The sequence below is a fragment of the Fringilla coelebs genome (assembly GCF_963513975.1).
Source record: "Fringilla coelebs genome assembly, chromosome: 9".
Taxonomy (NCBI): Eukaryota; Metazoa; Chordata; class Aves; order Passeriformes; family Fringillidae; genus Fringilla; species Fringilla coelebs.
Window position 1 is genome coordinate 19,733,618 of NC_140067.1, and position 27,040 is coordinate 19,760,657.

Below are 27,040 nucleotides of genomic sequence, written 5' to 3' on the forward strand. Positions count from 1 at the left end.
ACTCTATGCTATCTGCAGGTAGAGAATGTGTTTTTCTACATGTTAGATGACACTTTGGAAAGATGACACATGAGAGGCATGGTCTTTTCTGGCTTCCAATTGAAGACTGACTTAGATTTTCAAATACTGAAACAGTTCATCCCCTTAAGGGCTACCTTTCTCACAGTCATGTGGTACTTAGATATAGACTAGGAGTGTGTGTTCAGTGTCCTGGTATTGTCATTCAGTAAAACCAAAACTTCCTATCATTATCAGCATTCAGTTTTGCAGCTCTTTTTCCTTCCTTCAAGTGTTCTCTTAAAGCCTGAATTTCTTTTTCGCTTGGTCTATTTTAAAAGCATAAAGTGTCTTGCTTTTATACTGAAGAAGAGTTGCACATCTAGTAAATCTAAATATGAAAAATTGAAAGTCAGACATAATGAAGGTAAAAGAAATATGACTTCAAGTGATGTAATCTGCTCTACACTAGAAGTCCAAGAATCTCATTCAGTAACTCCTGTCTGAAAACTTGTGCTTGACAGAGACATTCAGTTTGCAATTCATGAAAGTTTCAGGACTAATTCTAAAATCAGTCCTGAAACTTTACTCTAAAGTTAGGTTTTTCAATGTTGATTCTTTTACAGCTGAAATATAATTTCAACATAAGTATTTCACTTGTCTTGCTGTGTTTATTATTGCAAGCCAAAGATACAGAGTCACAGGCCAAATTTCTGTTCAGCCCTTCAAGTGCAGGTGGCAAATGCTAAATGCAGGTGGCTGTTGGCCTGCTGAGCATGCTAGGCTTCCACTATGGGATGCACTGACTGCTTTACACTCTTTACCAAAAAAGGGATGATGAAAGAGGAGTAAAAAAATTCTTCATGACAGCAGAAGTTCCTTATCCATTGCAAACAACTCAAAAGGGTACCCTTAGATGCTATTAAAAAGAACTACATTAAAGTCTGGTAACCAACACTGCTGAGCTTTTCTAGGAAGTACAACTGTGCTTACCCACTGAAGGGTGAGGGTGAGGTAATAATTCCTTGGTCACTGAGCTTTAGCACATTTGGAAATGGCTTTGCTGACATTCCCATTCACTCTTTCTTTCATGGTGCGCTGCACTTACCAGGACAACAGTAAAGGAGGGACACTCAGCAGGGTGCTAGCACCTACATTAGGAGTATAATCTGAAGCAGAAATCCCTGGCTGTGATTATGTCTGCACTTTGTAGGGAAAGATGAAGTCTCATTCCATAGATTTGTTCCATAGGCTTGTTCCAAAAGCAACAAGTACTTTAGTTGTTTTAAATATTACTAAAAATCTTCCTAATTTATCTGACTTGACTGTGACCTTTCTTAAGATGCAGTTGTTGGAATAAGCCCCACTAAAAAATTCAGTTTGTAATTGAAATATTCATATCCATTTTTTTGAGCAAGCTTCTAACAACTTAAATTTTGGCATGCCCCTGATACAGAAACTTCATGCTAATTTCCTTTCCCTATTACTCTTTAGAGTAATGACTTGAAGTTCAACAGGCAAATTCCTGAACTAAGAAAAAATAGAGCAAAACCTAGCTGAAGATGTGATCTAAATTCTGTAAATATATTAAAACTATAAATTTATATAATTTTTGTCTATTGATTGATATTACTCAAAAGTTTCATGAAGAATACATTGCATGATAGTACAGCTACTATTTGTAGAGTGAAAACTGACATTCTGTTTTAATTTTTTCCTCAGTCCTTAGTGCTTTTCTTAATGAATTATTTCTGGAACTCTATCAGTTTGGTGGTGTAGAAATGTACATATTTTTCTTCTTACCCGGTTACCTTTGTCACCAGGGAGGCCAGGAAGACCATCAAATCCTCTGTCACCCTTGGAAAGAAATCACAGCTTTAGTAAATGATTGTTAAATTGTCTGAATAAATAGTATCTTCCTCCTAAAAGTTAGTTTCTACCCTAGGGTTGTATGTACATTTTTGTTACTGAATGAAACACATGGGGCTGAGCATATTGATCAAACTCACAAAATTTGCTCCTACAAATTGTAGCAAGAGAAGATGCCACAGCTTTTTCACTGTGCTGTAGTTATGCTATTTATAAAAAGAATTTTCACACTGAAAGGAAAATCTTTATTCTAGCTGCACTTTGCAATTGCAAAACTGACTTTATTATTACTGATACTCTGTAACTAGAAACTAACTCAGAGAGAGAGAAATCATGCCCCAAGAATCCAAAGTCAGACTACTAGGAATTACCATTAATTACCATATTTTAAATGGATGATTCATTCTCAGCTCTTGCATCTGACCCAGCTAACTGAAACTTCAGTATTTTCACTTGAGAGGAGAATTTTGGGTTGGCCTGGATAAAACTGTGGTATCTACATAAAATCTGTCTAGCCCATTCCAAGACTGAACTAAAGCCTCAGGTCTCATTATTATTTACCTTTGCACCAGGTTCTCCTGGCATTCCTCTGGCACCATCAGCTCCAGGACGTCCCTGAAAAACCCAAAGGGGCAAACATTTGAAAATGCAATGGAATAAATTAATATTTAAATACATTTAAACAAAAACTATTTACCCAGAGCAGAACTGACCTATATGCTACCTACCCTTTTGCCAGCTTTTCCACTTGGACCAGGGGCACCTTGGACACCACGAGGACCCTGGATTTAAAGAGGGTAATATTCCATTAATGTCGGCAAAAAAGCTAGTAAAAAACCTCACCTCAAGAATAAGGTAAGATTTTTCCTACACAAAGCTGCATTTTTTTTCCCTAGGAGATGGATTCTGGTTCCCAGATTCCCATGAGTTTTAAAAGTACATGGGCATCCAAACTGGCTTTAGCATTATGAATTTTAACACCAATTTTCATGAGATGGCACTATACATGACATAAGTTACCATGTAATTTTCTTACGGTTTTTCATGGCTTTAAAGATCTCAGTCCCGTAGTTTGAAAAACCTTCTTCCTCTCATGCCAAAATTATTTTATTTTAATTATAATTACATTATAATTATTTAGTGAAAACTATAGAGTGCTTATTTCAGATGTTTACACAAACATGAGTTGTGCTAGTAAAGAGCTCACATACTGCCTTACCTTTACACAATGTGGGTTTAACTAGAGAGGGACCAAATTACCTCAGACTGAAAAAACATTTCACTTTCCAAACACATGCAACTTTCACTGACGACTGTATGGGTGTAACTGTGGAAATTTTCTCCCCCGCTATCCAAATGTATTTTCAGGTGAAAAAAAGCAATGGTAAGGACAAGCCGTTCACAAATATTGTGTAGGAAAAGAAAAAAACCATTAAAAATATAATTAAGCAAACTGAAAGACTGTACAACTGTTCAGAATGCTTTTATTATCTTTTTTTGTTATTTTATGTTTCTACTCCAAGTGTCCATGTGCAGTTTTAAGACAGGCACTTAGTAATGCACTAAATTCATGATACTACTTGAGATCTGGCAAAATCGTTGTTCAGGATATTTATTTTATGATTTCTTTCACAATCTCCTTATTGATTTTAGTTTTAAACTGAAAGAATTCCATGTGCTTTAGTGTTCCTTGATATCATGGAGAAGTTTATATAATAGTAGGTTGAGAAGCAAAACATGCAGTGATTCATAAAGATTTATTCTTGCTATGTCACATCTATAGAGAAAATATCCTTTTTAATTACCAACCAAATTCAGCCTCCCTCACCTTATGAGATCCAATAAGTTCAGAGACCAAGGTCATCCAGTTACAGACTAACATATCATTATTGAACAAAGAAAAGAGCCTGAAGTGACAATATTAAAACAGCTTTTCAACTGATGACACTCTACATGGGATAATTGCTCTTTGTGATGCAAATATTGTTACTTTCATATTTCAGAATGAACAATCAAGCTATTGATTTTAACTACAATTTTAATATTGATCAAGCTATTGAAATTATAGAGATAGTATCATGAAGGATATTTTTCTTCAATTACATGCAGGAAGCATAATCATTGATTTATTTCTTCTAATTGATATGAATAAATTTTCTTAAAGATAAAACACTCTCAAACATAATGGAATATTATTGTACCTGGGGTCCTGGTTCACCACTTTCACCCTTAGCACCTGCGGCTCCAGGTCCACCCTTGATGAAAAACAACATATATTGTTTAGGTATACAAAAGCCTCTTTAAATTAATAAGTTACTTTCTATTTCCATAGATGAATTACGGGGAGAAATAACAAATAACCCTCTATTCATCAGGAAGTGTGTGAATTCACCATTTGTATCTACAGATTTATCTACCTTGATTTATCATTGCCTAAACACTGGGCAGAACTATTTCTCTTACCAGAGAAAATTCCCATGGATTTGAATGGAAAATGTAACCCTTTGTTCTATATTAGTACTCGAGAGCTACGTATGAGGACAGTAAGAACATAAGTAGGGCAATCAGCAGTGCATCCATTGTAAGGAGTAAGACAGAGCTCAAAGCCATCTCTTTCTACTTTTATTTCTATGTTGTACAGAAAAAAAGTCTCAGAGTTCTGTCCAATCACTCTAGTCAATGTAAAATACTCTGTCCAATCTTGTAATGAACTTCAGTGATGTTTTAATCAATTCCTTTGTGCACCTGGCCCTGAAGAAGTGGAGAATCTATATAACTGCATCTCTTTATTATTAGGAAATAAAGATAGAGATTTTAAGAGTAAATTTTAATCATAAACAGGCCTAGACCAGGTATTAATTCAAACGGTACATGAAATCAGGGGCAAAACTAGTGAAAGTAAGTTAGGCATCTCAGAAAAACAGACAAAATAAACCAAAAAATCCTGGCATGCACACATAGAATACAGTCTCAGGGAAAGAAGATATGGGAGTTTGTTACTATGTGCAAAAAGAATAGTTGCATTTTTGATCATGGAAACAGGTTGTGACCCAAAGTATGTATTTAATATGAAACAAATGTTGGAGACCTTTGAAAACTTCTATGTTAACATTGGAAGAAAGAAGTAATCTAATGGCTTGGCCTAGTGCTGAGTCTCACATCCTAGAGTGGAAAGATCCCCACTGACCTTGCAGTTATTAATTCAAGTCCTAAGCAAACTGGAAATCAGATCCCAAAGTGGTACTGGCAGTGGAGAGAAGATTGGTTTTGGTACGTGGTGATTCTCTCTTGGGGTTTCTCTTATTTAAGCTCTGCTTTTAATAGAATTGATTACATTTACTATCTGTAGGCAGACATTCATTTTTATGCTATGCTAACTCAGCGTGTGAATACCAGACTCAACTACTGCTACACTGGAGCTTTGACACTGCTATGTTTAAGATTTTTAGTAACTAATAGGTTACTAATGTATCTTATCGGCTACTAATTGATTTAACAAAATAAAATGCATATAAAGACTAAAAATTCCAACTTTTTCATTCTTAAAAGAAACTGGGTAGAAAACCAAATTACAGACACAGAAACTTGCTTTCGAAGCTGTAGGATAAAATGTTTCTAGATCAAAGAGTTGGATTTCTAGAGCCTCCTGGTGGTTTAGATGCAAAACAACTATTAATATGATTAATTTGATGAACTTTGCATACAGGAATTCATGAAGGCTTTTAAAACACAAAAGCATGAGTATGAAGGCAGGTTATACCTCTGCTAAAGGTATCCAACCCACTGTCAGTATCATACCAGCCTTTGCAAAGCCCTCCTTGCTTACAGCAGCTCCAGAGTTTTGTCTGTACCGACTGAATGTTATCCTGCAGGTCTCTTGAGCTAAACACATTGCTGAAAATAGTGTATGAGTTTGTTATATAGACCAAATATACTTGACTCTTTTTAAGTATTGCATACCTAATTGTGATGAACCAGGAGTCTGTGAGCCAGATTCTCTGCTTGGTAGCTACTACTTATTTTGGAAGAATTACTGTAGAAAAGAATTATTCTTGTACAGATTTGCTTAAAAATATAAGCGTACACATCCATACAAATACTAAGATGTTTTAAAATCCACAGGGCCATTTCCAGATCACTTGGTGTTAGCAGCTGAGTCAAATTCAGGACTGAAATAAAAAAGTGTAATTCTTTTAGAAACCTGTGGCTCTTAATTGCTTATAGGAATGCCTCTTACAAACTTTTCAGATTTAGCTTAAATATTGAGTAAAGGAGATTCTGCAAACTCTTGCTTTAGTATCTCTTTCTGTAGAGTTTCATATTTACTGCAACAAATCGTCCTAATAGCATTACAGAGATGATTGAATGAAGAGGCATATTTATGTAAAACTATTCACTAGTTTTGGAAGTCCAGCAGTGTGCTCTGTCTGAACAACACAAAACCTACAATAAAAACTCATTTAGTATTTAGGTTGCATTGCAGACCTTGAATAAGAATACAAGCTACAGCTTTGATTATATAGAATTAATTTCAAATAAGTACAAAACATGTACAAATAGAGAGGAGAAGGCAGGGCCAGAATGAGATCCATGGGCTACATCACCATGTTGTTAAACCTGTGCCCCTTTTTTGTCTACTTACCACAGGACCTGGTCTTCCAGTGAGTCCCATAGGACCAGGTGGACCTCTCATAGCAATCTGAGAAGACAAACAGAACACCAGGTGTCAAGAAAAAGCTGCCAGCCAGCATACATATTCTTTACTAACAGAGTTTTAGAGTGTGTTAGGAAATACCACCCATCTTTGACTTCACATTCTGCAGGATATAAACCAAATTAGGTTTTGGCTCCTTGTGCTCACCCTAGCTTGCTGAAGAATAGCTTGTGCTTGAGCTTCCTGAGCTGAGATTGTTGGGCCCTTCTCACCATCTCCACCAAAGCGGAACTGCAAGTACCAAAACAAGAAAAGGATTTAGAATTCATCAAATCTAAATCATACTTGTTACTTGCTGCAACGGTGCAAACTACTTCAAAATCACAAGGTCACAGTCTTTAGTTCACTCTACCAAATTCAGAAGATGGCTGCATGGAGGCCACTGCATCCAACATGAGTATGAAGTCATTGGTGATAGTAACTGAAGTCTAAATTTAATACCTTATGAGCAAATATTTTCCTGATTTAATAGCATTTTGGTTTCCATTTGTTTGTTTGCTTGTTTATTTATAAAAGAGGCCAAAATAGACTTTTACTTGCCTGCAAAATATCAATAAAAATATGTACCAAAATTAATTAATTCTCTATACATTGGTAGCTACTCACATTAAAAATGTAATTTAATTTAAGGCAGATGCAAATGTGAAAAATGTTTGGTATCTAAAATAAAACAGTTTTGTGTAATTTCTGAAAAATTTAAAATAAATTACAGAATAAAAATTTAAGTGCTCATTCCTTTGCTCCTACACTGTTATTGCTAATGAAACTGCTGGCAGAAGTTTTGCAATGTTGCAGAAATGCTAGGGCTGCAGCAAGACGCTCAGCTTTCGAAAGGTACGGCATACACTGGGTATCAGGGCCATGAATCCTGCATTGCCCACCACAGTTTGTCCAGTTTGCCTCCACCCAGAGTTGACACAGATCTTTTTCACCCATAGACGGATTTAGGAATAATTAATTCCAAGCACACAGTGATTTTTGTACCCCAGCACTGCAAGATACTTTAACAGCTTTGGGCTTGTTCCTCCACCTGCTAAAACAGATGGTGTTTTGCTTTGACTCCAGTGGGAGTAGAGTTGGCTATGTGCATATATTTCTATTCAAAGGATGCACTGACTCTTCAAAGAGGACACTGAAGTCCGATTTGAAGCATGGAATACCTAAAAATCTACATGTCAATGAGACTTGAAAGCACACATGCCTGTTGGGAGTACAGGCCCTCTGTACAACAGCAGACTCGTTGTTTCGGAACTATAGTAGCAAAATATAGTTACTGCTAAAAATATAAGGTGGTTTTCAGTGTCTGTAATTCACTCATGTAGGTTCCAATCTGTCAGCCATGCAGGAGCTAAAGCATATGTTTTTTGTGAGGGAAAAAAAGGCACCATATATATGAATTTCAAACGCTTAAACCATAAAATAAATTCTCTATCATTCTCTCATTCCACAGAAAAAAACTAGATGAAAAAATAAAATACCTATACATTTCTTGAAAGACACTTCCAGTTTTGTAGGCTGCCTACCCTGTAACCACAACTTACCGGCAACATTAACATGGTACCTGGGGGACCTGCTAAACCATCAGCACCAGGAAGACCAGGGCGACCTGGTGGACCCTAAAAGAAAAAAGACATGAGAGAAAAAAGGTGAGAAAAAAGATAGTAATGTAAGAGAAACCTTTTGAGTCACTTACATAAATTTATACTCATAGAATATCTTGGAAAAGACCTTAAAGATCTAGTTTCAACCTCCCTGCCATGGGGAGGGACACCTTTCACTAGACCAGATAGTTCAAAGCCCCATCCAACCCTGCCTTGGACACTTCCAGGGATGGTGCAGCCATCCAGGCAATCTTTTACAGGTCCTCACCACTGTCAACATAAGGAATCTCTTCCCAATATCTAATTGAAACCTGCTCTTTCCATTTAAAAGTCTTCCCCTTTGTCCTATCACTATGGGCCCTTGTACAAGTCTCTCTGCACCTCTCTCGCAGCCTTCCCCCACAGCTCAGCCTGTCTTCATAGAAGAGGCACGCAAGAGTAGCAGAGGGCAGAACCACCTCTCTAGACTTGCTGCTCACGCTTCTTTCATGCAGCCAGGATACGGTTGGCTGCAAGTGTGTGTTACTGGGTCATGTCAAGCTTCTTGTCCACCAACACCCTCAAGTCCTTCTCTGCAGGGCTGCTCTCAATCCATTCTCCTCCCAGCCTAATTGCTGCAATTATATATTTGTGTCGTGTCTGGTCCGTGACAGGAACATGACGTGCTTAGTCAAGAATTTCCTCATGATGAATTCAGTGAGCAGCCAGTTAAAAAACTAAATACTGTTGGTAGTTATTTCTTTACTAGGTGCTAAAATACCCATTTTACGAGTTCAAATTCTGGAATATTTAATTAATCTACAGGACAGAAATATGAAAGGGTGGATACTGACTTACTAGCAAGGTAAAGCATTGTTGGGATTTTAATATTATCTCATTATACAGTGAAGTGATAGCATCTTCTTAACATGTTTCATTTATAAATACAGCATGAACATGCTGGATTCACCAGTAAACTATCTCTCATAAAACACAGCAAAGCCTTTTAGTGCCATATTTTCCTCAAATTAATATGTTTAGACTGTTATAAAATCGTGTTGGTGGTGGCAGTAAGAAAAGGCTTACAAGAAAATGAAGATTAGAATAACAGCTTAAATTTTAACTAGACTGGATAGGTTTCTCAAGCCTCATATTATTTAATGTGGGCAATAAATTCTTCCAATATCATGTAAATATTATCCATCACTTTCAATATTCCCATGTATTTTGAGTCTGAAAAGCTTGTTTTTCTCTATATTTTTACATATTATATCTGAAGCCATACTGATTTTTTAAAAAGTCATTCAAATTCATACGAAATGTTTGTATCTATTACTTTAGTATATTTTCTAAACACATCAAACCAGAAGAATACTAACAAACCAGGACTTAAACATCTTGTATTTACAGCACGTATTTCTATTAAGAAAATGTTTGTCCAGATTCTCACTTGATTTGCTTAGCTGAATGAATCAGCCTCAGTTCCACTGAAGTTTCTAACCTATGTGGATCTTTTTCAGATCAGAATGCAACAGAACCTTGGGTAGCAATTAGTTCAAGATATCCCATGAATGCATGGGATAATCTGTTTGTTGACTTACCCTTTCACCAGGGTCACCTGGAGGACCAACAGGACCTTGTAAACCTGGGGGACCTGTAAGACCCTATACAAAATGAAAGACATAATTATGCTGAATGCTTGAAGGCTTTTGAACTATTTTTTTATCTAAGTTAGGATGAACACATATTTGGATAAAATAATTTATAAGGCAGCATATTGTTTTTTCTTACAAAGATTTATAGTCAACATTCAAAACTTAGATTTTTCACATGCCATCAGCTTGTAGCTTGCTGTCACTGAAAATGCTAGAGATGACCCTTTTCTATTCCCTTCTGAAAGTCCTGAATCTAATACACATTTGGGAACTATAATAAGACCAATATTGTGTTAACTTGTGAATAGAAAAGCACAGTGGATAAATCCAGTGTAATAAAGGAACTTGTGATTAATCTACTTACAGCAGGTCCTCTTGGTCCCGGTGGTCCTTCAATGAGCATACCCTAGGGGTGGATGGAACACAATATTACATTCATTATTTTGTAGAAAAACAAAAAAAATATTTTTAGCTGAACTACTAAAGTTAACATTTCTTAGTGTTTTGATAAACTTTTCCAGTAATCTTCTCTCTACAGTTTCTAGCATGAGAATCTGAACCGTTACATAGCATTGAAAGTGAGGAAGGCTTCCTTGCCCTTGCTGAAACCTGGATTGATGGTGTTACCTGTGCCTAAGCTGAAAGTTTTCTGGGTAGATCTGTCCAAGATGTAGTTACTAGATGGCCTGAAGATCAGATCAATGATCTGTTTTCCTCTGTACAAGATTCTCTTTTTTTTTAAGGAAGATGTGGTTAGTCCTTCATGTAACCAAAGGAGTACCTGAAACAGGCCACTGTCAGTAATCATTTTTTATCATCCACATTACAGGGACTGCTTCAGAGATCATGGATAATGTGGATGCTGTCATCCTATCATGAACAATATTTCATAATGATGCATTAACAATGAATATTTTTGATACAATGCTACTGAAAAAATCCCTGACATCTGTACTTACAGGTTCAATCACAGCTGGTTCTCCCTTTTGGCCTTTTTCTCCATAAGCCCCATGTCCTGTCACCTGGCCAGTAAAAATAACCCCAAAACCAAAAGTAAGTAGAAGGTCTAAGGACCTGGTACAATTAAGAATTGCAGTAAACTGTAACTGAAAGCTAAAGCTGGAATTGGTCTGTACTATATCGATTACAGGTACAAACTACATAAATTAAAAACACTTAATGCATGAGAAATGGAAAATGCAAAAGCCGTGTGTATGCTTTCTCCATTATTGGATATTGTCAATTTGTACTTTTTGAATGAGATGTGCATCCCATGAGTGTTTATCCCATGCTTTACATTAGAACTTTGAAAACAGAATCTAAAGCTTCTGTGTGCAAGTCACAACATGGTTTCTTTTATTATTTGATTGGAAATATTCTTGGTAATTGACAATGATTCTTCATGGCTTTATGAGTTAAGCAACCTAAAGCAAGATGGAAAGAAAGATCCCTTGGTCCAACATGGACTGTACCTTTCAAGCTCCTAACTTCATTCATGAGACATCCACAACATGTAAAGCAACCTGAGAAGGATCTGTGATTTCATGGCATAAATGAGAAAGGAGATAAGGGGTACTGTGGACACTAAAGAATATTTCACGGATAACTGATGATGCCTCAGCACTACCTGAATTAGCAGCAACTGCCAAATTCTTTGAGGACCAGCTCTGTGGGAAGTTTTGGCTTCAGGATTAAGGTAACAGAAGTAACTAAACCAATTTGTCAATAATACATACTAATGGAAGAAACAGATTCAAGTTTCGAACAAAGAAAAAGGAACTGATTTTTTTTTAACCATGAGATAATGTATTTTTCTTCAGAAGTATCTCTCTTGATTGCTAACATATCCACTAGAAATTAAGTTCTGACCAGCTTAAAATTTAAAATGTGCTTTTTCTAAATTTCAATAGAACGATTCAACACTTACTGTAAAAAATAGCAGGGGATTAGTAAAAATAAAAAGGATAAGGTTAAAGTATTTCAATATGAAATCTTTTGGAATGGAAAAGCAGAGATTCACAGACTGTGCATTTTGCCCTGACTTATAAAGGTACAGATCTTACTAGTAATGATGTTCATAAACCCATTGGTAGTTCATAAAACTCAAGTAGCAAGATGTATAGGCAATCATGCTTTATTAAATTAACATAAATTACTTGTAAAAAAAATGACGTCAGGGTCTCCATCCTTGGAAATATTTCCCCTTTTTGAAAGTTCCCATGTACTGAGTACTTTCCATCTTGCCTTTTTTTATCAGAGGTAGAACTTCAGTTATTCTAAATACATCCATATGCCAAAGAAAAATGACATATGTCTGGTTCAGCAGATGACAACGGGAATAAAGCTTGCACAGACCGGAGCCTCCGTTCTAATTCAAGATTCCTGACTCCTTCAGCTTTGTATCAAGGCATTTTAAGTTGAAATTTACACCAGGGATAGAGTCTACACAGTCATTTGCTTAATGCAGGCACAAATGGTGCCTTATGGGCTCTTGGCTTCACAGATAATCTGACCTTTTCTGTGTCATTCTGTCACAGTGTCCCCATCTGGGCTAGAAGGAAAAGAGTACACTTGTATCACATTGCACAGATAAGGATCATTAAAAAATACAATGACCCCAACAGGGTATAGAAAGGAGTGGTAAATGAAATACAGAAGGATGGGTTTCAAGGCTGGCAGAGAAAAGCAACCTCACAGCATTTGCTGTTATTTTTTGGATCCTTTGTAAACTGAAGTTTTGACTTTGTGAGGAGAAAATTAAGATAAGACTGAGCAAATAGTGAAAACAAAATTCTCTTGTTCTACTATATTCAGGGTCTTCCTAATTAGAAAATACAAATGGGTATTTTTTTTCCTTTTTTTTTTTTTTTTTTCAGCATCCACAGCTGATAAACTGATAAACAAGGATTTTGGCACAACTAAAGGAAAGTTAAAGCCTTGCTGTTTAGCCTATGATTAAGTCAGAGGGAAAGAGAGCTATAAAACTCAGAATGAAGAGCATGATTCACAGCATCCACCATGTCATACTATCAATCATTATATATACTGAGCTGTTTAATCAGTTCCTGTAACCATTGACTAAGATTATTTTCATGAAAGGGTTCAGGCCTTAACCTTCCCACTCATGAATTTTCTTCTTGGAAAGCTGCAAAAGCCAAAGGATTCTAGACACTTATGCATTTCAATTTCTTAAGGTAATCATATAAAAATATTAATTACAGAACTTGTACCTGCTTTAGAATTTACATTCTTTCCAGCTTTAGCTCTAGTTTAGAAAGGTTTTTAAAACTGTTCCTTTAATAATTTATTTTTAAAATTCCATCTCCTCTTTCATTTTCCTCCCGTCTTCCACCCTCCCTTGCTCCCTTCAGCAAATGAGACAAAAATCTTACATGATAAAAAATAAAACATTCAAGATTACTGAGGATGGCCTTGATCCAAAAGCTATTGGAAATTAGGATATATCTAATTTGTACAAGGAGATCTGGATCAGGGTCTGTGCAGTTCTGGGACTGTGTAATTATAAAAGAATTGCTAAATTTAATTAATCTGCATTATGCCTCCAGTCAACTTACGCTTGTTTCTGTGATATCGGTCTCTGCAGGAACACCTGGACCAAACTCCTCATTAGTGGAATCAGTTGGTTTCTCTTCATATTCTTTATATTCATAAAAATCATATTCTCCTAAATCTCCATCTACCAGCAGATCAGATTCACTGAGGTCTACTCCTCTGCTTCCATATTCAGTTGCCTCAGTTTTTTTATCATAATCCTCTCCAGTTATGTATTCTTCAGCAAATACTTCTTCAACAGGATTTTGCTATTCATATCAGTAGCAAAGAATTGGGAATAGGAGGAATATGTGGGTTATTGTTAGTAAAGCAATGTAAGCATACGCTGATCCACCATGATGACTTGTCAAAAGAAGAAAGAACAGTAGAACTACAGCATATTGTCTTTTAATTAGAGTCTGAAGGAATGGAAGCTCAGCCTTTCAGAGTAATTAAAAGATCTTTGTATGAGTAGTACAAAGAAGTAATGTTTTCATACGCTTTGGTTTTTTATTTCCAAAACCACTGAATTCAATATATCCAGTATTATGTGTACTGCTTGCATACTGTTACTTTAGTGCCAAATATAGCTGAATTTCGCTGCTTGGTTTCACTCTTACACGCATTCATGAATGACCATATGCAATGAGCAGTGAATCTTTTTGTAATAGCAATGTGGAGGAGGTGCAAGCATCCCTTTAGTTAAGCCCAGCCTTTTACATTATTTTCTGTCTATAAATACCAATGCTGAGCTAAACTTCATTTCTCTTGTTAATGATTTTAAAGTTTATTTATCAGTAGAAGACATGACTTTTTGTGTGTCATGGTAATTTACATATTTTTTTGTCTAAGTTCTACCTGTACAATTCAGATTAATTTTAAGATTTCTGGAATCTAAGCTTTCATCTTAAAGTATGTAAGCTGTCAAACCAAGCAAACAACTTAAAAGCACTAAAGCAGTTGAAAAGAATGCTATATTTGAGATGTACAAAACCATTTGTGAAGTAAAGGAGGATTGCATTATTCTGTTACAGAGGTCTTTCAATAATTTTGCATTCAGGATAATTTTGAAAGAAATTGAAGTTCAGATATTGCTAATATAAAGTGATCAGACAATATGAAGTAGTATGATCTTGAAAATATTCAGAAGCTAATCCACATCCAATGTAATGAAAAGATCTAATAATAACATTGAAATTTATTGCAATTAAAATAGAAGGCCAGATTCTATTTAACACTTGCCTAATTCGATTAGTTACAGGAGTATGACTTCTACCTCATAGCTGGAATAAACACAGATCAGAACCAATTCTAAGTGAAATTTTACCTTTTTGATGAAATGCTCTCACCAAGGAGAGCATTTAGCACTTTGAATCTACCTCATTACAGCTCTACAATTGTACAGTTGGCTCAGAATTGCCCAGGAAATGGAATGATTTAGATACATTTGTAGATTAATTTGTGAGGAGCAAACATGAGACTGAACACAAGAACGCTTAACAGCAAAATGATTAAAACATACCATAATTCACCTTCACCTTCCAAGATACTTAAGAGGAAAAGCATAGAACAAATGGAGACTCTTTTCAAATATTCAGGGGAAAGAGGTGAGGGGGAGTTTTGTACATCTTTTAAGCAACAATCTTAATTTTGAAAGGAAAAGGAAAAGAAAAATGAGAACAATATTTCTTAAAATCTGCCATCATTTTTCTAACACTAGCGTTAATTAATATGCAAACATATTAATCAACACTGGTTTATGTGCAGTAATTTTAACAAAAAAATGTTCAGACCTGTTATTGTGGCTTTCTAGGAGTGTGCTTTCTAACATAAATCAAAATAATAATTTTATCTTTTTTGACAGTTCAAATTACAATAAATCTTTTGAATAGAGCAAGTGAAAATCAAATAATTTGGTCTTGTTAGCTGAAGAACTATAAAAAGGAAACAATGGCTTCTGACTCAACTTCCTATGGTGGCAGCTATTCTTTGTCTTGTGTTAGGCTCTTTTATGCTGCACTTTAAAAATTACAGGAAAAATTAGAGACTTTCCTTCCTATTAGATGAGGAAGACTATATCTAGTAGCTAACCTAGTTTGTGCCAGACATAGCTCCATTTACATCCACACTGAAAGCAGAAACACCACATTCCCACACCATATATCACTGAATTATTTCCAGAATCATGAACTCTGCAGGCTGAAGATTTGGCAGATCTCTGCAGAATTAATGGGAGTTCTGCCCAAGAAAATAGTAGTTTCTGATTTTGGCTGAGAAAATATAAAATCACATTAAGTGCTGGTAGAGTTTGTATCATTTACATATAAATCCATCCTTTTAAAAGGCATTTTTACTAGTTTAATGAATGACACCTGGTGGGACAAGTATTTTCTTGAGAGTCCTTATTACCTCATTTGCTTCAGTAGCTCTGGAAGGAGCTTCTGTCTGCGGCCCATAGTCATTTTCAGCTACACTATAATCTTGAAATCCATCAATTAGGTTGGCCTAGTATGGAAAAACAAATACATTATTAGAAAAAAGCTTGTATGAAAATTCAAGAGGTATTTCTGTTATTCAGGTTATGGTATTAGCCAGATGTATTCATCTAGTGGGGTTAGGTAAATTTTTTTCTTATCATCAAAGATCTTCCAGTCTTAGTCTGGGAAAGATCTTGATTATTTCTTGGCTACCTTTACCCCTAGTTTGCCTTTTGCTGCTGCTTGATAACTTTTCTTCTTCTTGGATGCATATTTTTCAGATTTTTTTGTTGTGGCCTTTTGAGGTTTGTCCTTTGAGCTAGCGGCCACTGTCCTCTTCTTCTTTTTGACCATGGCTTTCTTTTTCTGCAAACGTTATGAAAGATGGAATGGGAAAACATAAATAAAATGAAAAGGAAACTGAGAAAGTGTGAATGAAAGAAGGGTAACCAAATGCAAGATGAATGCTGTCAGCCGTGAGACCTTCCATCTCTAACTGAAAGCAAAGGTTACAGCTACGAAGTAAAGAAATGAGTGAGAGGACAGCATTAAGCTCATATACAAAGACACAAATTGACAAACCATGTGGTAGGGGACAGCTGGACACCACACAACAAACAGATCAGATTCTGTTACCTCTGTTTGTGCTACTGTCTCTTCGAACAGTGGGAGTCCCTCTGTTACAGAATCAGTTTCTTTATAATCTGCATCCCCATACTCATAGTCATATTCGATAAAATCTTCTGGTGTGTACTACATTGCAAATGGAAAAATATCAGGCATTCCCATGTTAGAGGTAGCAAACTAGATTAGCAATACTGGAAAGTATCTTCACCTTTACTTAGGAAGAAAGTTTAACAAAATTAAGGCACTATTAACAATTCAATATAACTTCTCATTTCTTTCAAAGCACAGTACAGAAGTAGTAAAAAAGTAAATAGTAATGCCAGGAAAAAAATTCACATTAATTGGACTGTGAAGAAGAATCAAGTATAATTTTGACTACTGGGAGCACCCAGTCAAACAGATCTTTGTGAACCATACATTTATTTAATCTTTAAATATCAAATAATAGCTCTTTCATTTGTATTCTTTTCAGGTGACCAGAAGAGCAGAGATGCCAATATCTGACATGAATAAATAATTTCAGATACAGAGGAGGCCACAGCTCCCAAAAACACATGGTCATCTTCCTCTTGTTTGATATTGAGTTTGAAAACCAGGACAGCTCCATAGTACAAATTTCCTGAGCAAAGCCTCACTGCTGTAATTTCTTTTCAGATTCAGCTTCTGTAAATTGCTCCATAGCTCTGTTTCTATAATTTTTATCAAATGAAGATTTGGCACACAAACTTTTCAAGAGAAAGTAGCTTTAGAATTGGCTTGTGTAGTGTTGTGAGCATGATCTAGGAAGCCAGGAACTCCTGAGCTATACTCTTGGCTGTGCCAAGATCCTGGTCTCCATACTATCTGCACCAAGGACAACTCATCAGAACTGAGAAGAAAGGGCAGCTTTAAATTATCTCCCCACTCCTACCATGTTTGAAGCTATGAGAACTGGTAGGTCTGACAAATTAAAGCAGACTCATGGTTACTCTTTATGTGCCCAGGAAACCAAAAGAAGCAGAACTGTGGCCAGAGGGACAATTGTTGGCTTTTCCTTTAAGAAGACATATTCAAATGTGCCGCATGTGAACTTGTCCCTTCTGAAATCACTGTCTCCAGTTACAAGTCAGCATCATTGTCTGTAAAATGAAGACAATACCTGCTTGTTTAGTTATGTTGATGAGAAAGAGAATTAGTCATTACACTTCCAAATCAGTCTGAGGATTCATAGAAGTCATCATTGTCAAAAAGAAATGGACATTTAGATCTCCATATTCCAAACTATATTCTACCATGTGACCAAAACACTAGTTTAACCGTTCCCTCTGGCAATATTTTTGATACAATTTTTTACCTATGATTTTAATGCACAGAAGTTGATTTCCTCAGCAAGTATAAAGCTGAAAGGCCCTTAATCATTTTAAAATTCTTTTACATGGGTTTCTATTACTCCACTCCTCAGAGTCTTACTGTGATCAACAGCTTTGCTTAAAAAGAAGACAGATTTCTTTTTTCAGAAGGCAGATACTTTTTTCTCAATTGTCCTTTGAGTATTTCTACCCTTGCATGTATAAACTGATCAGTCATGAGATTTGAAAAACATTAAAAAGGATGTAATGTATGTACTCATTGCAAACTATATTGCACGTTAATAAGAGCACTTCAAACTACATTTAAATAACAACGTATCATTTTAGGTGGAGAATATCCTCTTTGTGAAGTATATGGGCACTTTATATCTGCCTCATATAAAGTAAGTGATGGTTTGATTTCATCAGTGGTATCTTTTACACAACCAAAAAATGTTAACGCTATCTATACTTTTCAAAATCAGCAGCATTTTAGTCTTAACCATGGTAAGTAATATGGGATTCTTCTCTCTCTCTTCAGCAAATTAAGATTCAGTCCTAACCCAGTAAAGGCAATGAAACATGTTTGACCTATAACTGGTAGAGTTGAAGGGCCTCATGTGCAGCAATGATCTATTTACAGGTCTGCCAAGGTATAAAAGCACATTTTCTGGCTTGTGCAGTTCTTGAAATGCAACTCAATCCACCTTGTGTCCAAGTGTGCCACTGCCACCCAAAGAAGAAATGCAATGACAAGCCTCTGGGAGACCATAAGCAAACACAAAAAGGAAGTAAAGGAAGAACCACATGGATAACATACTTTTCATAGTTACAGAATAGCATTGAAATTGTAGTATATATTTGGAAATTATAAAAATGTCCACAAGGGATTTGCTTATCTTCTCTGAAGAAGTCCACAAAAACTAGGTTTATCTACAGAAAAAGAAAAAAGTATTCAGGAATATACCTCTCTAAATTCAGTCATTCCAACGCAACAGTGGTAACCAATTCCACACTTTCAAATGCTTCCTCAGCCATACAACCTGAATCAAACCCTCTGCCATGCAATTTTTATTGGAACCCAAGTAAAAGACACTATCTATGTTAAATAATAAACAATATCTTAAGAGGTAAGGGGAGCAACATTTTTGAGAAAACTACCACGTCGTTAGCCAGATTAAGGTTCAATAAGCTGTTAGGAGTTTGTTTCAGTAACTTATAGACACACAGATTCCAGTTTAGTAAGATGGTAAACCTATTCTGAAACTGGAAGCATTCATTCCAGCAGTCACTTTGACCAACTGACAATTAAAATATAACTCTGTGTTTCTCAGTATTATAACTGCTTTGCAAATCTCAGTAGTATGGCTTTTCTCAAGGTACGCTGAATGGCGGCACTGAATGGTGCCAACCACACAACTAATAAAATTGCAACAAGTAGTTTTTCAGAGGCCATAAACTAAACAGAAATGTAGATTGGGGGGAAAAAAAGGAAAAAATATCTGTGCCAAGTATATTAGTATTAAAAAGAAAGTAGTGAATAAGCGGATATTATGCTGAGGCCTAGTTTAAAGAGTCAGAAATTTATGAATGAGAACTAGAAAACATACAAAAAAGCACAAGTATGTGGACAGATCTATTGCATCATGCATAATCACACAGAAAATACTTTTGGGTATTGTGCTTCACTCATTTCTGTTAAGGAAGGTGAAACTTTTCTTATATGCAAAATGTGATCCCAAATACAAGACTATAATTTGGTTGCACTGGTATGTAGGCACACAGAAAGAAATAATAGGGGTGGATGAGAAGTGGGGAATGACAGTTTCCATGCTGGAGTCAAATTACTGCCAAGCAGGTGAAGACTTTAAGATCACAGTATCAGAGGGGTATTACAAAAATTCTTGAACTTACAAGCCAGGACATGTGGCCACTATCCCAAAACCATATTCAAGCAGTTTTGAAATCGCGGTACTTTGTAGTCCCAATATAAGGAGCACAACTGAAAATACGTAGTAGCCTAAACATTCTACAAGGTAAATTTTATTCTTAGCAACCCTTCCTTTCCCAAGAGTTTTTTCTGAAAAGACAGCAACCGTCATATTTCACACCAGCTGATAAACACAGAATATGTCTTGTATTGTACTCCAGGGGTCCTGCTGCAAAGAGTTAAATATAGATGCAAAATCTTCCAGGTGTATATCCTGAGGCACAATCTGTCCAGATGGAGGAATGCATCTCTACACTCCAGCTGATGTAAAGATGCACCTTAGAAATATGATTTCCTCACAGAATGATTTTACCAATTCGACCTGGTGAAGGCTGTTCCCTGTTTTTAATAGGACACAACAGGACTAGTGAAGGACTAGTCAGGTAAATGAAGACTAAATACACAAACCTGAGTGACAGATTTAATAGCTTTAGTCACCTGCTGTGAAGCTGGTAACTCAAACTTACCCTGCCATTAGCATTATCCAGTTAAGACTGGATATGTGGCACGTACCCCTTCTTTTTTGGGTGCTACGCAACTGAAAGGTCACTTTTATCAGATCACTAGAGACAGGGGTATGCACCCCTCAGTGTGACCTCAACAAACCTTGAGGAAAGTTCCTTTGCATTTTGGATACACAAAACCCAGGCCCTGCTGTTACTTCAAAGAAGTTGGACAGTTCACAGAAATCTATCATAGTTGCACTGCTGATCAAGAAAAGATAATAAGAAGACTCTTGAATTTATAGGAGAAAGGATTTAGAATTTCAAAATAAATAATAGGTTAAACTTCAGCTAAGAGACATCAGGTAACACATACCTGAGATGTGATGCAATTTTCTTCCTCTTGCTTTTCTTTCTTCTCTATTAAGACCACTAATAGTTACTAAACAGCCATTCTTGTAATGAATATTGCATATGACTATTTTCTTACAAATGAAAGGAAGAATGAAACCTGCTGCTTTTTGATGGGACAAAATGTTTCCATTATGACCTCATGCTTTCTTTACCAGAGTGATTATATTACACTACCAGACCATCATGCAATTCCAATTAAAGAGATGAACTGTTTTCTTCATCAGATGAATTTTAGAGGCAGAGGATCAGCAGCATGCAAAGCCTATTTGAACTGGGAAATAACTTAAACATTCTGAAAGAAACCTTACTTTTGAAACCAATTCTTCTGCTATCCATACTCTAAAAACCTAACCTCACATTCCAAATGTAGATTTTAGCAATTTTTGCTTTGCATTTCCAAATAAAAATATTAATAATCTAAATCCTCAACCAAAGAATGGGCATAATCTCAATTTTTCCATTTCCTAAAAATTATGGTAAATCATGTATAAGCTAAAGAGGCAAAGATGACTTTGAAATATTCCAGGCTCACTAACAGTTTACAAAATGCAATAAAGTAAAGGATGCCAAGCAAAATGAGTGTTTTAAAAATCAGTTGCAATAATATAAATAAATAAGTGGTAGAAGATGTCAATCTTAGGGCAGAAGGAAAGTTAAGATTTAAAGGATGGCCTCTTCTGCCATAGAGTCCTTATATTGTTCATAAAAGTGATACAAGCAAGGAGATAAAAGGAGATCAGAACATTATCTTCCGTTTCCAAAGAGATCCTCTTTCAAAAGGAGAATAATGCTCATAAGGTTCTTTATTATGTTACTCCCTTATATAAAAAGTTTTATATATCTATGTAAAGAAAAAGAGAGCTAAGAAGATCACAGTTTTTAATATTGGCTAAATTAGTTAGCTGCAGTTCTAAAGATAACAATAAACATAAGATTAAACATAAAAATAAGAACTTTTCTGCATTTTTCAGAAAATTAGTTTTTCTGACCAGTTAAACACCCCAAAGGGCACTAAATTAACACGTTCTGAAAGGATGCTTGAAGCCTCCAAGTCAAGATATTTGGGGGCCATTTGCACTTTTAATTTACCAAATTCATTTCATTAAAAGAAAACATTTCATGTCTCCAAATAATCCATTAGTTTGGGATAGATCCAAAATAAATGAAGCTGAGTTCCTTTGGGGAGGCATTTCTTCAGCAGAAGTCAAACCATGTGATTCACTAGGTTACAGAATAATCTTCCAAGAGGAGATCTGATAGCTGATTCTTTTGAAAAGACCTGAAGATACTCCAGAAAATATACTGCCCAACACCAAGGATGATGAAGACTGGCTAGGTCAGTCACTGCTCTAATTCCTGTGAGCTGCCAAAGCATATGTGATTGAACTGGAAAGGAATTTAATACATTCCCATTTATAGTAAAAAGGGATTTGAAAACAGGATAGAGACCAGATTGTTCAGAAGGTATTTATAAGGAATGCATAGGTGTGTATTTTTTAAGAAACGCAGTGTTGATAGTTTTAAAATATAATTTCAAACCCATATGGGATCCTTAAAACCTAGTCACACATTTAATGTGAAAACAGCTAAAGATTCCTGAACTTCTAGACAACACCTTTTTGTGTTGTGCCAACTGCTGAGGTCATCACTCTGACCTTGACAAGATGCAGAGATTTATACCTGGCTATTCAAAAGCAAGAACAAGGAAGACTGATGTGCGCTTCAATTAAAACATGTCTTGAAGATGGAAATAAATGATGATAAATAACAGAGTAAAGCTTTTGGATATTCCTATCAATCTACTGCTCTCTTGTTTTCAGTCTGAATGACACTTAGGTCTGATGAACAAATCCCAGGGGAATAGAAGCATTCTGTACAGGGAGGGTTCTGACATGCATCTATCCCAACAGCTCAGCCTGAACTGCTCACACAGAGCCCACAGTCCTGGCCAGCAGCCAAGCGCAACACATTCTGCAGAGCCTGAACACAAAAGGTGGTTAGAGGTTGCCCAGTTAAATAAATCTTGTTTAGACATAAACACAGTCATTTGGGTCCAGAAAGGGGCTGACTGAATTAAAATGGAAATATAAAGATCCAATCAGGTCCAAAGCATATATCTTGAAATTCTCAGGTCACCCATTATAGGAAGGGAAAAGTGAGGATGCAGGAGTTGACCTTGCTGAGGAAGAAGAATGTCCTGGGGAACAGGACAGCACAGCTGGGTAAGCCTGCAGACAAGGGTTGAATTTAAGATATGTCCTCTTTTTCCAAGCTGACTAGTTCAATGTCTTTATTCACAGCCTGCTATTTTTGTGGATCCGACTGTGAGATGTTTGATTCTTCTTGAGCTTTATTTAGGGTAAATTTGGTATTTGATTCAGGCATTAAGAGATTCTGTAAGTAAAAAGTAGGCATTGAAATCCTCTCTGATGGACCCACCAAATTGCAGTTTGAATGTGATGCAAAAGAAAGAGAAAAAGCAACAAGAAAAAGGAAATCTCAATGCAGCAGTTAAGGTATAATTGATAAAGACAATTTGATTACAAATCAGTGTCCAGTAAATTTACATATGAGAGCAGAGTGAAGGTCATAAGGCCTTGAGAAAAAATCAAGCATTTTAAGTAGCAAATTTTTCATTTCTGATGTTGCAGTGATATGACATGCACTCTCAGGCTCATTTAATGGAAATTCACCATAATATATTCCATATTTTTTCCGATTTTATGGTTGGTAATTATTTTTAATCTAGATGAAGTCTTAGACCGTTCCCACAACAAACTCATAGAGAATCCCACCAGCTGAACTGGAAAGAGGGCATATGGTGGAAACAAATTCAGAAAATGACTCATTTAAATTAGCATTGCTATTGAAAGAAATGTCCCCAAACCTAAAACGCTGGATATTTTATTATTTGCTCCTTTGGAGAAAGAAGCATTACCTAGAGCAATAAGGATTACATTCAGCTAAACAAAGTACTTATGCCCTTAAACTAATATATTTTTACCTAAATCCTTCTTTCTAGATCCTTCTTTAGTCTAAAAATACCCAGCTTTTCAGCCCGATTGCCTTCCTAGGCTGTGAGCTTGCTAGGGGACTACAAAAGTGTGCAATTTCAAGAGAAATCATATTCATCTTCCTAAATGCAACTTCACAAACATAATTTTCTATTTTACTGATGAAAAGTCAACCACTTCCTTTGGGTTTTGTAATCAGTGCTGGAAACACACATTAGTAGGCTCTGAAATCACATCATTTATCTTTAAGCCAAGTATCAGTTTCTTATTCTGGACTGCAATAATTCAAAGGCTCAGAGACATAACGCCAAAAGGGACTATTAGACCATCTTGGCTAATTCTTGTGTTCTTGCAGACTTCAAAACTTTCTACGGTCACTCTGTATCTGAGTCAACTAAAGTATGAGTAACATTTCCCCAAACTTTCAGAAAGGCCTTTATCCTTGGCCTAAAGATATCTAGAGATTCATCATTTTAGTAATTTGTTCTTTCTTTCCTACAAGTTTTAGTAGATCTTTTCCCAATTGAAATTATCTATCTTTCTTCTTCCCCACCCCATTTGTCTACATTTTCTTTTTGTCCTGGATCTTTGCATAAGGTAAGTGAGCCACATATGGGATGATGCAGTCTATGTTCCAAGTGACAGCATGCAGAGGTAATATTTCATCTGAATTCTTACTTCTTTATTCACAAACTAAGACATGCATTGGACTATTTTGGGAAAGACTTCTTACCCTTCTTTAACCATCAGCATATTTTGAAGCTAGTGCCCAACAAATATTTTCAGTTTCTGCTGGTTTAATCCGGATTCTGAAGACACAATCCTGCCTAGCCTTTTGCACAGTTTTCCCTCTTCCTTCTTCCTACCACAAGAGTTTGTGTGAAAACATTGAAGATCAAACCATGAAACCAATCAAGCTGAACAATAATTTTTCCATGTTGTCTTTCAGCATGATTAGTATCCCAGATGGGGACAATCTGCTGCAGATGAAAGGTTCTTCTGTTACCACATGCATGCAGACTGTTATTGCAGTGTACTACTGAGTTCATCATGTTTGCCCTGTAGTTATTTATTTGGCTTGTATGTGTGTAACATTGCCTTCAGTTATGTTCCCATCACTGTTTACTGCTCTGCAGTATCATGACTATGACAAATTTTAATGCCACCCATTTTATACACATTTCTGTATTTCTAGGACAATTACTAGGAAACTTGACTAAAAATTTAGCTTGGTGACAGCTTGTTGTTTATAGTAATTTCTGAAATAAGACACCCAGATTCAAATCTCTTTGCCACGTATTTTACCATACAATACCTTTCTTTAAAAAATGAAAATATCATGCTGACAAGTCAGAAGCTTTGCAGAGTCTAAGTCTATAAATTCTATCAATATCACTAATCAAAATTATAATCTCCTCAATAAATATAATCAAGGATTTTAAAACAATTATATTCCTCATAGACTAGTTGCAAATGTATTTTTATCTTTTAACATCTTATTTAGTTTTACAATTACAGTTTACAAAAATCAGCACTGCTATCCTCTACAATTCTTTCAGTACCTAAATAAAGCTTGTTTCATTTATTTCCCTAAAATAAATTACCTGTGCGGTTTTACAGACTGCTTCTCAAAAGATAATAAAGTAGCCTGCTCAACAAGACAGTTTTTTACTATTTAGCAGACTATTGTATCATTCTATAAATTCAGTCTGCCATTTATTCTATTTCATATTTATCACATTGGTAGCATTGCTGATGCAGTTATTTTAGATCTCTATGACACATTGAAGAGATCTATTGACTTCACTGGGAACGTTTATTCAAGGTGACACGAACTTATGCAGCGCAACATAGAAATTGTGTCTTAGGTCAGAAAGCTAAGCAAAATAATCCAATCACCACTCTCAGTAAAAAATGAAATAAATAGAAACAGCAGTTCTCCATTTTATTAATCATTAAGCGCTCTTCAATTTGTTTTCAAATTAATTTTAAAATGTTCCACTACAAATTAAGATATTTGATTTTATATTTTTCTCTGTAGGTACTCCCACAAACTCTGTTGTGTTACCAAGAGGGAAAAATAGGCCTTTGAAAAACGCATTAAAAACTACTAAACCCAAGAGCAACCAAATAGAAGCAAAGCCCAAGAAAATTCCCAAGCAAAATTTAAATTTTTTTTGAAACTTAATTGCCAAAAAAAATCTAGATCTTGCTATCTTTTTTGTCTTTGAATCAATTACCAGCAATATGCTTTCAATCTGCTCTGGTTTGGAATATGGAGATCCAGGTATGCAGGCACATGGACAGCAGGTCCTCTGGGATCCTCCTGAAAAGCCCAGACCCCACACACTCTAACGCAGTGTCAAGTCCTCTGCCTGTGTGTAGGCGACTTGACACATCTTGAACCACACCTCAGATGGAATGGATGTGGGAGGGAGTCCCCTGCTGATGTAATTTTAAGTTGGAATAAATAGTAACAACAAATAAAATTACCATGTGTTTAGGAAAAGTTGAGTCTAAAACAGGCTCAAAGCAGACATCTAAAAACAATTCAGCAAGTTTTTAATGCTGATCTCTTGAGCAATCAGTAGTAATAACCAGTCAGATCACACATGGTGTGCATACAAGCTGTCCAGAGCCAAGTTCAGTAATGACTTGTTACATTTTGGAAAAGTTTTTCCCTTTACACTGTTCAATGCAAGTACTTAGAATGTGTGCAGCAATACCTACAAGCACTCAGAGGTCTAATCTGAGGACCTATCTTGACCTGGGTGAATTACTCAGTTTGTGGCTGTGAGAACTGTCTACAGTGACTAATGGTTTCTTCAAATATCTTTCATGTTTCTGGGAAAAATTCCTGCTCTATTTTGTCCTGGTTGGTTTACCTCCTATGAGTGGAACTGGCTGAAATACTTTTGTGTGCACATGCATTTGCGCATGCAGCTCATTAAAACACAGGGCACTTTTAACAGGAGAAGTTTACAATTGTGGGATACTCAAAGCTCCCACATCTTTCAAATGCGGCATTTGTTGAAACCCAGCATCAGTAAAATCATAAACCTACACAGGAAGAATAAATATGCATGAGCAGACAAATTCATATTTTTAAAAGGATATAATTTTTGCTATAAAAATTATATCCCTTATTGCTATAAAAATTATTGCTATAAAAAATTTGCTATAATTTTTAAAAGGATTACAGTTTAACTTCATTGAGAATACTGATAGTTCAAATACAACCAGGGTGATAGGTTCCTTCAAATGCTTGACATAAATGAGTGGACAGCAAAAATGAATGCACTCCTGCAACCTGATTTCTCCACCTCTAGAACAATGCATGCCATTTAGCTAGAAGTGTTCCTTGGGTAACTTTTCTCCAG

General features: G+C 35.9%; 1 protein-coding gene across 3 annotated transcripts in view; it reads right to left on the reverse strand.

The window, feature by feature from the left end:
• COL11A1 (collagen type XI alpha 1 chain) overlaps positions 1 to 27,040 on the reverse strand; it is a gene marked incomplete at both ends in the record, with an annotated part of 126,795 nt that overhangs the window by 65,770 nt on the left and 33,985 nt on the right. Inside the window, 14 exons of one of the 3 annotated variants that reach the window (XM_084210963.1) lie at positions 1,801 to 1,854; positions 2,428 to 2,481; positions 2,595 to 2,648; positions 4,068 to 4,121; positions 6,509 to 6,565; positions 6,728 to 6,811; positions 8,122 to 8,196; positions 9,762 to 9,824; positions 10,180 to 10,221; positions 10,775 to 10,837; positions 13,391 to 13,636; positions 15,777 to 15,872; positions 16,064 to 16,210; positions 16,481 to 16,597. In XM_084210963.1, coding sequence (XP_084067089.1) covers positions 1,801 to 1,854; positions 2,428 to 2,481; positions 2,595 to 2,648; positions 4,068 to 4,121; positions 6,509 to 6,565; positions 6,728 to 6,811; positions 8,122 to 8,196; positions 9,762 to 9,824; positions 10,180 to 10,221; positions 10,775 to 10,837; positions 13,391 to 13,636; positions 15,777 to 15,872; positions 16,064 to 16,210; positions 16,481 to 16,597 — 1,206 coding nt within the window. Of the gene's footprint in view, positions 1 to 1,800; positions 1,855 to 2,427; positions 2,482 to 2,594; positions 2,649 to 4,067; positions 4,122 to 6,508; positions 6,566 to 6,727; positions 6,812 to 8,121; positions 8,197 to 9,761; positions 9,825 to 10,179; positions 10,222 to 10,774; positions 10,838 to 13,390; positions 13,637 to 15,776; positions 15,873 to 16,057; positions 16,211 to 16,480; positions 16,598 to 27,040 lie in introns of all 3 variants that reach the window. The other 2 variants (XM_084210964.1, XM_084210965.1) reach the window with 2 other exon arrangements.